This window comes from Fringilla coelebs, assembly GCF_963513975.1.
Source record: "Fringilla coelebs genome assembly, chromosome: 1".
Classification (NCBI taxonomy): domain Eukaryota; kingdom Metazoa; phylum Chordata; class Aves; order Passeriformes; family Fringillidae; genus Fringilla; species Fringilla coelebs.
The window spans coordinates 132,737,949-132,753,146 of record NC_140028.1 but is presented as its reverse complement, the minus strand read 5'-3'; the positions used below and the strand labels follow the sequence as shown (position 1 = coordinate 132,753,146).

General features: G+C 38.8%; 1 protein-coding gene across 1 annotated transcript in view; it reads left to right on the top strand.

Annotated features, from left to right (window-relative positions):
- The window catches only part of CUBN (cubilin), a gene marked incomplete at its 5' end in the record, with an annotated part of 141,510 nt that overhangs the window by 19,323 nt on the left and 106,989 nt on the right, over positions 1-15,198 (top strand). The window contains 7 exons of the mRNA XM_084215400.1: positions 375-537; positions 735-925; positions 4,021-4,177; positions 5,614-5,792; positions 6,243-6,405; positions 6,648-6,864; positions 7,863-7,993. Of these exons, the coding sequence (XP_084071526.1) occupies positions 375-537; positions 735-925; positions 4,021-4,177; positions 5,614-5,792; positions 6,243-6,405; positions 6,648-6,864; positions 7,863-7,993 (1,201 nt within the window). The remainder of the gene's footprint in view (positions 1-374; positions 538-734; positions 926-4,020; positions 4,178-5,613; positions 5,793-6,242; positions 6,406-6,647; positions 6,865-7,862; positions 7,994-15,198) is intronic.

Below are 15,198 nucleotides of genomic sequence, written 5' to 3'. Positions count from 1 at the left end.
TAGGGCTTTTTGTCATGGGTGACCTAATGCTTACAGAATTCAGCAATACCTTTTCATGGAAATGAAAAGCCAGTTTGGAATAGCATGTTGTGTGCAATGCAGAGCATGATTTCAAGAAAGCAGTTCAACTGGAGATCTGATACTTTCTTTCCCTTTGACAAAACCCTTGATAACTCCTGGCAGCAGCATCACAGCTATGCTGGTGGATCTGTTTCTTGGTTCCTCTGTGTTTGGAGGAAACTTCCTATGAGCTTTCCCTATACCCAGCATCCATAATACCTCTGGGGCCTCAGAGATAACTTAAGGAGTGTTGGTACTGTTCACAACTGGCACACATATGATAATCCTAAATGTTGACCTGTCATTCTGTCTAGATTCGAGATGGTCTCCTTCCAGACGACCCTGTCCTTGGTAAATACTGTAGCACTGGATCTCCACCCCCACTCCAAACAACTGGTCCATATGCACTTATTCACTTTCACTCTGATGACTCAGTTACTGATAAAGGCTTCCATATCGTGTATACAACATCTCCTGGTAAGTAAAATACTCAGGATTAAAGGTTGGTCTGTGAAATTCTCGAGGTAGAGATAACACATGAATGGATGTAATTAACACTTGCTCTTTAATAATATAGTAATTCTTTTTGATTTGCAGACATTGTACAGAGGCAGCCTAAAAATGAGTTACTGTACTTATGAATAACTCTCTCTTTTTTTTTTTCCTTAATATAGCAGATCCAAGTTGTGGAGGGAATTTCACAGAGAGTGAAGGGGTTATCACATCTCCTTTCTGGCCTAACCCTTATATCAACAACCGACAATGTGTCTACATTATCCGACAGCCAGAGGATGAAAAAATATTCCTCAACTTCACCCATATGGAGCTGGAGAGTCATAGTGATTGTTCAGCAAACTATATAGAGGTGATTCTCTTAATCAGTTGATATGAAAGTTTGATTGCATGTGTGTACAAGAGCATGTGTAACTTCTGTCCCAAGGGCCGCTGCAGAAATAGATGTTAATCAAACAACTAAGTATATGAATTCACTAGGGTCCAAAAGTCACAGGGGCTGAAAGAGCAGGATGGTGCATTTGGAGTGAAGCAAAGATAAGAGAATGAGTAAATCTGTCTAACTTAACACTAATTCTTAATAGTCTGTACATGATTAAGGGGAAGTTTGAACATTTGGTAAATGAATGTCAACTGCAAGAAAAAAAAATGCCATAGCTGCTATGCAGCATTTTCTGGAGTCAAAGTGTTATATGGAAGATTTTGATCTGACACTGAAAGGAAACACACCATATAAATATTTATACACACATTCTCAGGGAAGGGGTTGAATTACCATTCGTGGAGGTATTTACAGGATGTGTAGAAGTGGCACTTAGGGACATGATTTAGTGGTGGGCTTGGCCAAGCTCCGTTTGCAGTTGGAGTCTAAGATTTAGAGGTCCTTTCTAACCTTAATGATTCTATGATTCTGTAGATATATGTAAAGCTGGAGGTTTATTGTTTATTGTTGCAGCCCCAGAGCAGGGTCCAGCAGTGCCAGCCATGCAGCTCAGGGGCAGCACAGGTTGGGTTTTGTATTTAATCTCTTCTTGACCAGTGAGGAACAGGCCCTGGTGGGCTCTGTGCTGTTGGTTTATTTTTAAAAGATGATATTGTGTTGTCATCATTCCCTTCTCTCCTCCTGTAATTCAAAGACCTAGGTTGGAATGAAGTGTAATTAGTTTCTGAAATGAGAGGGGAAGTGTGTTTAATGAAAACAGACAGCTTTTGTTTGTTTGGCCTGCTACTCCTCTTGCCTAATTGCTGGCAAAACAGCAGCTAAATTCACAACAGCCACTAAAACAAAACCATTTCTGTTGAACACCATCGGTTTGTATTAGTTCAGCAAGGCATTTACCTCACTGTTTGCTGATCAGTCACAAGCCCTTCAGTTTCCATGTGCTGCTGCCCTCCTCTTCTTCCTGCCCTCTCACTCTCTGGCTCAGCCCAGAGCGGAGAAATCAGACTGACATTTTCTGGCTGGGTCAGTCAGTAAAACCAAAGTACTGTGCTCTGTTATTAAGACCTGATTTTTTCGTCAGTAAAACCAAAGTACTGTGCTCTGTTATTAAGACCTGATTTTTTCACATGTGCTTTTGTAAAATGCTCTCCCGCTGGTTCATCTAGGGAGATAACTTTTGGGTGTTTAAGTTACTTTAAAAGTCACTCTCCAACAATTCTTTTGTCACTTTGGAAAGGTGCAGATTATTCCATTCCCTGGCTAAATCAGGAAATCTGTAGACTTTGCACAGGGACCAGATACAGCTCACAGCACTTGCTCAGGGAGGAATGTTTAGTTCCTTACTAAGGAAGGCATCTGCAATAAGAAAATAGAGACAATAGAACCTATTTGAGAAAGGCTGTGACATGATGATGCAGAGGTAAGATGCTAGCCAAGGCAGCCCCTTTTACATGCTGTCCTTCTACCTGGCAAGAGGAGACATTACTCACATACATGGTTTAGAGAACCTGTTATTTTTATCACTACTCACTGGACTACATAAACAAAAAAAATGTAAGGAGAATCAGCTCAAGAAAAACATGTGAACTCCTGTGAATTACCACGCTGGAAGTTTTCACTGCTCTCCAAAGATTTACTACATATTTTGGCACAGATTCTGATGTCAGCTGTTCTGCCGTAAATCCAGAATAATTCTGTCACCTTAAACTCAAATTCCAGGGAAACTGGAAATATCTGTTAGTCAGAGAGCCATCTCACCGGCTTGAGACTGCAAAGCTGGGCAAGCAGGCCAGCCACTGCCTATTCACCAGGGCACTCACAAGGGTTCCTTGTACCTTCTCTCCCAGCCCATGGATTAATACTGCTGAGGCAGAAAGAATTGGTGATGGGAGGGGACCTGAAAGCTGGATGTCCCTGGTTTGCCAGTGAACTCACTGGCATGATTTTTTGGCTTTGACAGCATGTAGATGCATTTAAAAGCAGTTCCATCTACATGAACTACCAGCACTTTTACAGCAGAAAAAAAGGTGTTTTGTTTTTGGGAGAATCTTTGGGACAAAAATTGCATTTTTTTGCTTGGACAGAGAGCAGAGGACCCATTTTTTGGACCTCAGGTTGTTGTTACCCACTTAAAATGAGATGAGCACCTCAGAGATATGCCAGGGCTCTGCCTGGATCCCTGGATGTAGCTATTCTTACTCATGGAATATGAATTCAGTGTCTGAAGTCTTGAGGTACAAATAAGTCTTTCCCATCAACTCCCCTTGATAATCAGGACTTACAATCATCTTTAGGGAAACTATATAAGATACATTTTTCCTTTGATTAGCAAATTGATTGAGGTCAGTAGAAAGTCAGTGCAGGAGGTAAAAGCTGGATTCTCTGATGTAGTCTCATTGCCATTATCATGCATTGAACTCTTCAGCTAAAAGAGTGAAAATATGTCAGTGTGCTTCTTTACTGCTTTAGGGACTTGGAGTTGCATCTCCTGTTAGTGAGCTGTCTGCCTGCATCAATGTATGGATGCAGGTGCTTGTTCTGGGGAAGTGACATACAAAAATCACTGGAAACTTAATGGCCAGAGCAAGAAAATAAAAAATACCATTTTCTTTCCCCAGCAGATTTTTCCCCCTGGCAAAAATTTCACAGCTATCACTGGTGAGCACCCTACCTGCCTCTTTCATCCTAAAGGTGTCACTTTTGGAAACATAGGCCATAATAGTGCTAAAATTGTGGTTCACAGAGAGGATCATTTAATCCTAATGTTCTGTGACAGCAGCATGTGTTTGTGTCTTCTGTGCTGATCATCTGATTGTTCCTCTGAGCTCTCATAAGTCCTGTTCTTGTGCCAGTTACAGTGATGGCTCTGTGCCCCTCTTATAAATATGTCAAACAGCTACTCCTTTTGTTATGTGGCAGCTCCTGGGAGATTACAGTTTTATCTGGATATCAGATCCCAGTGTTTTTATGATCTAACACTTACCTTTCCCCTTTTTGATGACTAGGTTCGAGATGGTGACAGTGAGATGTCTCATCTCATTAGAAAAATCTGTCACAATACACTCATGTCTGCAATCACTTCTACCAGCAATGCTCTCTGGATCAAATTCAAGTCTGATGCTTCTGTGCAGAGAACAAGCTTCAGGGCTATTTATCAAGTTGGTAAGTGGGACTGGTCATTTGCACAGTGAACTTACCTGTAATTTGGACACTTTCAGTCATTTCCATGATGTAGTATTCATACCATAGGTTAAACACAAACTTCAAAAGAAAGAACAGAACAGAGTCAATTTATTTATTTAAAAAGATGTCTGCAGTAGGTTTGCTGTAGGCACTCCTAGCATGCCTGGAAACAGGCCCTTTGTTGCTTCTGACCTTGAGATTACCTCAGATGGTTAGAGCATGGTGCTAAAACAGCAAGGTTGTGGGTCTGATCCTCATATAGGCCCTTCATTTAAGAGCCAGACTCAATAATCCTTGTGCGTCCCTTCCAACACAGAATATTCTGTGATATGATATTAATGATTCTGTCATATGGTACTAATGATTTATCACTTGATGTTGAAATACCAAAGATGTTATAGCTTCAATTCTGCCTAAATTTTTTTATCATTTTGCCTGTCTTTAAGTTTTTAACCACCAACAAGCCTATCTGTGTCTGTGAAACAAATGAGTCAAATCCATTAGTTTTCATGGGCACAATTTGGCCTTTTGTACAAGCATGTTTATGCTATAGCTATAGTAATTTTTTTTAGATATGTTCTGTAGGTGAGACGGGAGTGGCACGGTTGGGACGGACGGAGACGAGAGATCTCTGAAGCCAGGTTGTGGAACTTGCGGTTTATTGCAAAGGGCGTGGGTGCAGGGCCCTGCTGGGAGCTGCCAGCTGCAGCTCGGAGCAGGCCTGAGAGAAGAGAGGGGTAGGGAGGATGAGAGGGTAAGAATGTAAAAATCAAGGGCTAAGAGCAAGAGAGAGCAAGAGAGTAAGAGCGTAAGAGTGAGAGCATAAGAATAAGAGCGTAAGAGAGCGAAGTTCCCGTTACAATACAATAAATCATCTTCTGTGTTGAATATTCTGATTCTCACTAACCAATCCAGTACAACATACAAATCCTATAGCATTTACATACAGCCTGTAGAAATCACTACATTACCATACTGTGCTACATTTTAAACCCTAAAAACTACTCTTCGGACCCCTTCTGCCAAGCTGGCAGGGTCTGCTCTGACCATTGGACCTCTCTGCAAGCAGAGGGTATTGTTTCATCAAAAGGGGATTACCTTCAGCCGGCCACACCATTGTTTTCCCGTTGTTCAGTAACTAAGGGATCTCAAAGCTTGCTTTCATTTCAATCTCGCTTATAGTTTCTATATTCTCAAAATCTTTTGCCAGGCAATCCTATTTGTAAGGCTTTCCTGTTTCATCTTCCCCAACAATGTTCACATGTGTGATCTGTAGTAGCTGCTGTAATAAGATAGTTTAGGGTTGGTTTTCTTCTAATTTCACAGTGCGACTTGATACATATCATACATCATCATTATGATACCTCCCCTGAAATCATTCATCACAAGTACTGATTCTTGGTGTCTCTTGGCAGCCTGTGGAGGTTTCCTGTCTGGAGCAGGCACAATCCATTCACCTTATTACCCCAGGATGTCCCCTCACCCAAAGACCTGCGAGTGGATCATTTCCCAGCCAGCTACCCAAGCAGTGATTCTTAACTTCACCGAATTTGACATTCGAAATACAACCACTTGTGATTCGGACTACATCGAGGTAAGGAGCATACACATGCACTAGGAATAGTAGACATGTACCTGCAAGTTCCTTCTAATGCTCTTCACCAAAGTGGAAGTTCTTGACAGGTGAGCACTCCTTCCAGCAGTCACAAAAGCTTCTCCAGGTTCATAATGGGATCCCAAAGCTTTTCTTGGTTCTCCAAAGATGTTTGTTTTAATAATCAAAGACAAGTTCTTTAAACAGATAGGCCTGGTTTGGTAGGTTTTTGTGCCATTAGTGCTGAGGGTGTAAGATTTCATCTTTTCTCTGCTCCTCTGATAGGCATAAGGTTTTATTTTATCTGCCTGTAGTAGAAACCACATGAAGAAAGGGTAGGATTGACTTCCTAAGGATCTCTTTTATATAGTCCTTATGAATTACTTTGTGGTTAACACTTGAATGTAATAAAAAAATTCAATAGGATATTTAGAATACACTGTTTTTCAGGTCAGAGATGGCAACAATGGAGACTCTCCTGTTTTGGAGAAATACTGTGGTACAGCTGTACCCTCTAGAGTGCAATCCACACGGAACAATCTCTATATCAAATTCAGAGCTTCCTCACTTACCAACCTCGGCTTCAGAGCTCAGTACTGGCCATTAGATACAGGTAAGGATTGTTTTGCTGTTCTCTGTGAAGACTGTTGAAACTTCCCAAATTTTCCAACAAACTGAAAACAACTGTCAATTAAGTTTTGTGTGATGGGAGATAAATTCTGAATCAGTTACCTTGTAGTATGCATCAAGAAAGAAAAACCATGAAATTTCAGAAGGAAAAGTAACTAATTTTATAAGTGTCTAACTGTTTTTTAATAAACATATCATTTAACCTGATGTTTTAAATCTCTGCAGTATGTGGAGAGACTCTCACTGGACCATCAGGAACCATTACAAGTCCTGGTTATCCAGATGTGTACCCACATGGGATTAACTGTACCTGGACTATCAACGTTCAACCCGGCTACTTTATCCGCCTGACATTCACTTCATTTAACTTGGCATTTGATTATAGCTGCAGAAAGGATTATCTTGAAATATATGACAACAGCACTGTGCAAAAATTGGGAAGGTAAATATGTCCATTAGCCTACAGACCTGTGTTACTGTGGAGTGAGCACTGCTCTGAAGGTCTTGACATTCAATTTGCTGCCTTATATTTGTGTATAGATTATTTTCTTTTCATCACAGAAACATTAGCAGCAATTTCTCTGCTAGGATAGCAAAGGCAACTTGCCACTTGACCATGGAATAAGAAGCACATTTAATAAATCATATATTGGGAGAAACAAAGTTGTGTCTAAAGGGGAGCTCTTTTAAGGACAGGTTTCAATAGCTAGCTTTGTCCTGCTCAATTAACATTTTGATTCATGGAAAATAAATTGAAAAGCATTTATATGTCTTTGCCCAGAAAAGACAGGATTTTAAAGACTTGCAGAAGAGAAAGAAAGATTAGTTAAAAGGCTGAACATTTGGATATCTGCAAAAAATAGACCACAACCTGCATTTTATGTGATTTAGTTTTCATTTTCTTCTGATACATGATTTTATCTTAGGGAAGACTATTTTCTTTTATTTCACTTCTCCAATTGGTGTATACCCAAGGTTTTCTTGCTGCCCTAGAATGCAAGAACATTTCAATTACTTGGGAACAGCTATAGACTGTAAAATAGTTGGCTGACATGGCATTTTTTGGAAAATAAGGAGTAAATGACTCTCATAATGAAGAACATTTTGCAATCTTAGTGTTTGGCCAGCCACTCTGACTCCTACAAAAGAACAGAGTATTTTGTAGGTACAGCACAGTATAAATTCAATAAGAATTTGACAATTTGCTGTAAGTCAGAGTTTCTTCTCTGATTTTGCCACACTTCAGATTTGTACCTTTGTACATGTAGTGTGCTATTTAGTCCCATGATACAGGGTATATGCCTGGGATCTGTATCATCCAAAGGAGAGAATTGTGTATGTGTAGCTATTCAAACTTCCCAGGAAAGCTGAATTCTCTTCCAGTGATGCAGATGCTTTATAAAGTAGTGCCATTCAATTTGGGGTATCTCTTTGCTGCAGATACTGTGGAAGATCAGTTCCACCATCTCTCACTAGTGGTGGCAATATGTTGACGTTGTCCTTCGTGACAGATCACAGCATTGCATCTGAAGGCTTCTCAGCTAATTATATCTCCCTGAATGCATCCAAAGGTAATATGTCAGTCTGTTCATTATGCAAATTAAATGTTTTCAGCTGTCACTGTAAATAACCACTACAAGAAACAGAAACATTATTTTCTGTGTTGCCAGAAGACTTCCTGGTGCCTCTTCTACTCCTTCTTATTCATTCTGCTTTATTCAGAAGCTTTTTTTACTCCCTAGGAAAGCAATTTCTGTAAGCAGCATTCTTGCTTTCTTTAAAAAGTCAGTAAGAGCTGACAGGGCAGAACTGCATGAATTATTTAGGAAAAGTATTTTCTGAATTTTCTTTGTCCACTCTGAACTGAGTATGGGTGATCTAGGAAACTTAGTGATCATGGACAACTCACTTGAATGGGAGACTCCTGGGTGCCATAAAAAATTAATTTAGTCTCTGTAAGGTTCAATATTGATGGTGGGTAGGGAAAGGTCAATTAGGATGAAATTTGATAAAGCAGCAAAATAACCTGAATGCACAAGAGATTTTTTCATAACAACAGAATGAACAGAACATTTCTGTCTCCACCAGAGTTGAAGGCTCCTGTCGTACGTTAAATCCCTTAAGTATTTTCTGAATGACCTCCTTTACCTCACTTACATCAGTGAGGTAAAGGAAGAATTCTCTCCATTCTCTTCTCTTTTGGACATTAGGAGGAATTTTTTTACAGAAAGGGTGGTTAAACCTTGGAATGGACTGGCTAGGGAGGCGGGGGAGTCACCGTCCCTGGATGTGTTCAAGAAATGACTGCACATGGCACTTAGTGCTATGGAAGGGAGAGGGACAGAGTCTACCTGGCAGAACTAAACCACAGAAGAGGCAGAGTGGCACAAGGGAAAAAAAAGTAAAAATAAAAACGTGTTTGTAGCTGGGATGTTTGCTATCCATCACAAACCAATTTATATGTGGTTTCTGTGTGTGAGTGCAGACTACAAGGGATTTGTTAGATGAATATCAGAAATTCATAGTACTCATCTATGCAGCCATAAACTACTGTTCATTGTTTGCTCTTAGTTTCTTTATTTTTCCTAATTCCTCAATTTATTCAACCTGTTTAAAAGCAGCAAATTTTCCAATTCCTAGCTGCCTTCTTGTGACATCTTGGGAAAATTGGCTATTATTTTGTCTCTCAACATGTGTGTAGGCAAGACCAGTACAGATTTTGCTACTGTGGTTTTATCTACTACAAGATAACTTACAAACCCAAAGAAACCATTTTCTCAGCTGCCTTCATTTGTATTGGAGTTATCTGGCATTGAAACCAAAAAGCCAGTACAAACAATTAAGATTTAATGAGAATTATTGCTAGGAGGACATTTCTATGTCTTAGAAAGTAATAGGCTATAAAACAAGTTCTACTTTTAAAAATCTTTCCAGGAAAACTCTGTAGTTTGAAAGCTGAATTCTTACTACTGAGAAATTGGGAAATTCTCATCCCTATAAACTCTTTTTTTAGCCTTTGTTCGCAACGGCAAACTAAACCTTCTGTAAATATCATTGTTTCTTTTTAATCTGGTGCTTTTTCTTTTTAACTCACCTCAGATTACTATTTAATGGGTGGATTGATTCCTTCCTAAATATTCTAATTCTTATAGCAACTTTTCTCAGAGTCCATCAAGTATTCTTAACTCAATATTAATCTGTATTTCTGTCTCTGTTGTAACCATATCTGTTTCTTTCATTTCAATGCTGTCCAGTTTCACAGTTCTGGCTCCTCTCTCCTGTATTCCCTTCCTTTACCACCACCATGTGATTGACTTTTCTCACCTTTCATCCAAAGCACTGCAATATGTGTCATGTGAAATTCCAACTGCATCAATGCTGTCTCTGGAATGTTTTCAAACAATGCCTTAAAAATGCACATCTGCTGTCTCTTCAATGCTTTTAACAACTATATAATATGTTTATATGAAGTGAGTGCTTTGTAATACCTTAATCCGAATTCTATGTAACACCAAAGACTTTCTTTTCCCATAATGGACACCAATGTCTTTGCTACTCTTCAGTCAATCTGCACTAATTCTCAATTTGTTCTCACTCTTGGAACGGTTGCTAGAATAAATGCTTTTTAATTTCAACCACTACAGCTTGTATAAATATGGCAAAGTGGGAGATAGCTGCTGAAACTGAGAGTAATAAACTTACAGAGAGGATGAAACTATTATTTGGTTTTTTTGCAAAGATTTGTTTCCTTTGGTCCAGTACAAGTATAGCAGTACCATAAAGTTTTCAAAAATACCAGAGAGCTAAAATTCATTTTTATTAAGAATCTGTGGCCTGAGAAGGCAAACACGTGTATGTGGATTTTGCTGTGAGAAGCAACTCCTCACTTCCCTGCAATCATACAAAGTTTAGTTTTCCCACTGAGAGATGTTTAGGTCTGATCTTCATCTCATGTATATCCAGTTACACTAAGGTAGAAAATTGCTAAGGAAAATAATGTCTGAGAGATACACTAAAACTATGATTTTTTTTTTCTTTACATCTGCTGCTAATTTTTTTTTTTCTGCTAAAGAAAATATGGTTCTAATAACATTTCTTGTGCAATAAGATGTCTTCATATTTTTCAGTTGTGTTTTCTTAGCCAGCTAGAGCATAACCAGTATCAGAACTTGTCAAAGATGTTCTGGTTCATATTACACATTTCAATAGTCTTTTGCCTGGAGTTATTTCAGAGAGAATGATCTATTGAAAACACAGACAAGATTGTCCCTTCTCCCCCTGCCAAATAAATTGGAGTTAAAGAAAGAAGGATATGTAGGAGTGAGTTCTTTTTAATGCAAAATTAAATAAATTTTCTTTTCCATGCATCTGGGTGAACAATATGTTTGTTCGCATGGCTTATCTGTGATATATTAAATAATTGAAAAGTAGCCTCAAAAGAATAAAAGGCAAAGCTATATTTCCTGTCAAAAAAAAAAAAAAAATAAAAATTGAATACCACAAGATGCAGCCATGGCCATGGCCCATAAAGTGCAAACAATTGTTTTAGCAGTCTGCCAGCCAGTAGCTGTGAATAGCTCATGCAGCAGCAATACAGATGGAAATCCTTCAGTCAGAGATGCCCTTATGATTTTAATTTTAAAATGTGCACCACCAGCTTCAACAATAGGTACCTCAGATTCTTAGTTCTTTGCCATCCTTCTGTCATTTAAAAAGGAAAGTCACATGGAATGCAAGGTAATATTTTGATTTGTTTCAAAGAGTCCAGGTCTCAACTACCAAATATATGAATGTCTAAGAGCTATGCAAGTGTTATGGTAGATTTTAGGGGTTTCTTTTGCCAGTTTTGGCTGACCACATCACAAATAACCCATGTAAAAATATAAAATTTAAAAAAAAAAAATCTTTGAAAGATTTTAGTCCTTCCTGGAACTTTTGTGCAGGGTCTTGATAGACACAGGCCACAGTTTTCCCATAGGATTAGTAGTAGAGTCAGTGCTATTGTTTTTTTCCCCCTCAAACTTCTTCACAAATAAGTGGGAATTCATCTGTTTTACTTTGAATTGGGGTTTTGGCAGTGTGTTTTGTTGGTTTGTTGGTTGGTTTCTGTTTGTTTGGGGTTTTCAAAATTTGTTTCTTTCTTTAGAGATGCTTCATTTCAGTCTTTCTGCTGGGAAAAGTTAACCATAACATGGTTTTTAGCAGATTGCCTTCCTGATATACTTTTTATTCCTGGTCTTTCTCTGGCCTTGGTGAAAGATAATTTTCCTCATTGTCATTCTGAATTGTGAATAGCATTTATCAGGATATGAAATCTGGTTTTTAAAAGCTTCATTGTGGATTATTTGTTACTTACAATGACTGTTTGGAGAAGCCAGCATTTGAAAGGGATAAGGAAAAACATTTGTGAATCCATGAACTTAAAAGTGTTCCTGAAAGTATAGTATGGATTTGTGTGTCTTCTTCCTTGATAGCTGAGCACAAGTTGAGATCTTCATTCCCATCTTCCTGACTGAACCCAGTAATTGTTAGGAGGAGTTTGATGCCTGGCTCTGGTTTTCAGCTGATTGAGCAATGATGGGAATGGAAAGTAATGTCTGACAAATAGGTGTGTGCAGAGATGTGCAGAGAATGGTTGAGTGAGGTTGACCTGAGACAGAAAATAAAGCTGATGATACGTGTCTTGGGTATCTGCTCAGCTCACCCCAAGCCTCAGGAAAAAGGCTCAGCTGGCTGGCCCCTGACAACTTGTTAGGCTGCTGTACCTTGGCAGTGTTTGATCAGGGTGTTGGTCTGCCTATAAAAGCCAAAATATGTGAGTACAACTCCACAGCGGTTAGGTGTAAAGCAGCAGAAGGCAGACAGAGATTCTATTTGAACCATCATACCCAGTATTTTGAGGGAGTCTGGGTCCAACATGCTACAAAAGACCTTTGTGTGCCTCCCAGGTAAAAACCAATTCCTCACTTCCCTGCATCTGTCAGCAGCAGTAACAGAAGGCCCTGAAATGCAGATGTGCTTTCACATTGCCTGTGGGAGAGGCATATACTTCTTGTGATAGTTTCTTCTTTTTTTTTTTTTCCTAAACTTGCATGGTACTACATAGAGAGTGAATATTTAGGGATCTCAGTTTTTCTTTGGTACAGTGAGATTGGAAGAAAAATCCCATGTTACTAACTGCACTATTGCTTGTTTTTTGATTAATTAGGATTGTGGCAACTGATTGGTATCTCTTCAGGGGAAAAAACCTGGATATAATTTTCTACATTATGCATGATGCACGAATGAGTAGTACAAAAGCTGGCATTTTTCTCTGCTATTGGCTATTACAGTGGGGTACTGCCATTTATGGCATTTTTTCCAGAAAAGCTAACATATCCAGTACTAAAATCAGAAGGCAGATTGAATAGCTTTCAAAACCTCATACACTGGGCAGAGCAAGATGTGTGATTGTCCTCAACAATTGCCTCCTGTTTTTCATGAGCTGTAATAAGTGTCTTCCAACTAGACTGAATTCATGGTTTTTTCCAGACATATAATACTTACATATACTATTAGACTGCATTCTGAACTTTGGCAAAGGAGTCTAAGTATTTTTTTTCCTGCTAACTTTGCTAAGTGTTCACTGAAGGGTCTGTTATTGTCCAAGCACACCCCCAAATGTTGTCAGTGAGGTGAGTGCTAAAGGGGAATGCCAGCTCTCCTGCTGAAAGTAGAACACCACGAATTAATCCAGTTACCAGAAAAGAGTTGGCTGTCAAAAGACATGGGTTCATCTATGCTTTTCTAAATCCTCACAGCAGCCAGTATATTCCATCTATACTTGGATTCATTTCACTCTAGCCAGAAGTCTAACATTCATCAGGCAGTCACTGTTCCATCTTCTGTATTTATTATCCCTTAGCTCATAAAGAAGATTGTTAAGTGAAATATTAAGCAGTACAGAGCATCCAGTTTAAAACAGCGCACTTGGGATATAAGTTTCTGTCTGCGTTCCTCCCAGGAAGAAAAACTTTGGTGAGGGAGGGAACCTGGACAATTCTGTGGAAATTATTAAAAGGGCTGATAAAAAGAATTTGGCTTCTGTAGTGCTAATTTTGCTGTAAGGGTTCTTATCTAGTACACCAGTTTTAATATCCTGCAGGTTGAAAGCTGGTAGTCTTAGTCTCTGAGAGAATAAGTAATGGCAGTACTGCAAGAGCTCTAATCATCAAGTATACACAAGTCAGACACCTATTCCTCCAAAAGTAGGAGGAAATAATCACTTAAAAATAAGTAACCTAATAAATATACACACATTTTCTTTTTATTTTTTACTGCTTTTTCTCTAGTGGTCTGTTAGGAAAAGTTGGGTCACGTTTATAAGTCAGATTTCTAACCCTTCATTCAGTATCCTCAAGAAAACATATGACTTGAGGATCTGGGGTTTGATGATAAGCCCTACATATGACAAAACACCATGGGAGCTGGCAGCACAGCCAACAATCCATTATAAGGATTTACTAAGCAGCACATAGCTCTTATGGCGACCAGGACTAAGCTGTTTGTTATATGCATACATGAAAACATATTGATGATGGAACACATAAATGGCTAAAATTCTAAATAAAGATTTTCATAGATAATTATTTTAGGTAAACTATTGCATGAAACCTTTTTGATTTGTCAATACCAAAGCACAAGCCAATGGCAGAAAATTATTGACCTTTTTCTGTGTTCTATTTCTCTGTTCTCCTCATGATGAATTAGGAACATGAGTCTGGGAGCTAGCTTTGGGAGGATTTATCCCACAGAAAATGTTTGGAACAGAGGCCTTCCAGGTGACCCAGAATGCCAAAAAAACCCCCACCATTAAAAATACACAATTAAAAGCAAAAGTGTTTTAGTAGCAAGAATGGCTAGAAAACAGACATGGAAATTATGGAAATTACCTATCTTACACATGAAGGGCCTGAAGCCTAGCTCCATCCCTTCCACCTAAATTGTTATGCAGTTAAAGAGTTAAGCATAGACATTGCTACACTGCAGCTGTGCTGTGACAGAAAGCAGATCTCAAAGATCTGTGGCAACCAGCTTAAATGATTATTTGGCTTGCTCTCTCAGTTCTATTTTATAATTAGTCTAAACCTGCCTATTTGGTAGGAACTATTTAATTTCTTATATTTGCAACTGGTAGGACCTGAAATGGGGAAATGGAGGACCAGAACATTTCCCCAGGCTCATCAAATCCAGTCCACAATTTTATGTTATTCCCCTTTTTTTTATCCCTATGTCTTTTTTTTTTTTTTTTAAGCTAAAACCTACATAATGGGGACCCCTCCTTAAATTGATCAAACTGTATCTTAATAACCAGTGGACTGATTTCTCCTTTCTGCATCTGTTATGCTGATTGGATCATTGCTCTAGAAACTTACTTCCTAATAAAAATTTCTCCTAATTTCTGTGTATCTGTACTCATGGACATTTTTTAACTCCTGAATTTGTCCTGTCATTGAGAATGTGTTCTATTTTTCCTTTCTTCAGGCTTCTTGATGTTTATCTGCACTTGCTAAGCCAAACAAGTTAAGCTCTTCTAGTGTCTCTTGCCTACCAATCTACTAATTTCCTGCTATCTCCACAATCTCTGTCTTGTTCCCATTTGATTTTCAAAACCTTAGTGCCCACAGTTATCCACATTTTCCCAGGTGACATGTCACCATTGCCTTGTGCAGTGGCATCAGGATTTCCTGTTTTGCCGGAAAACACCTGGCACAGTTCACATTTCTTCTTGCCTTTT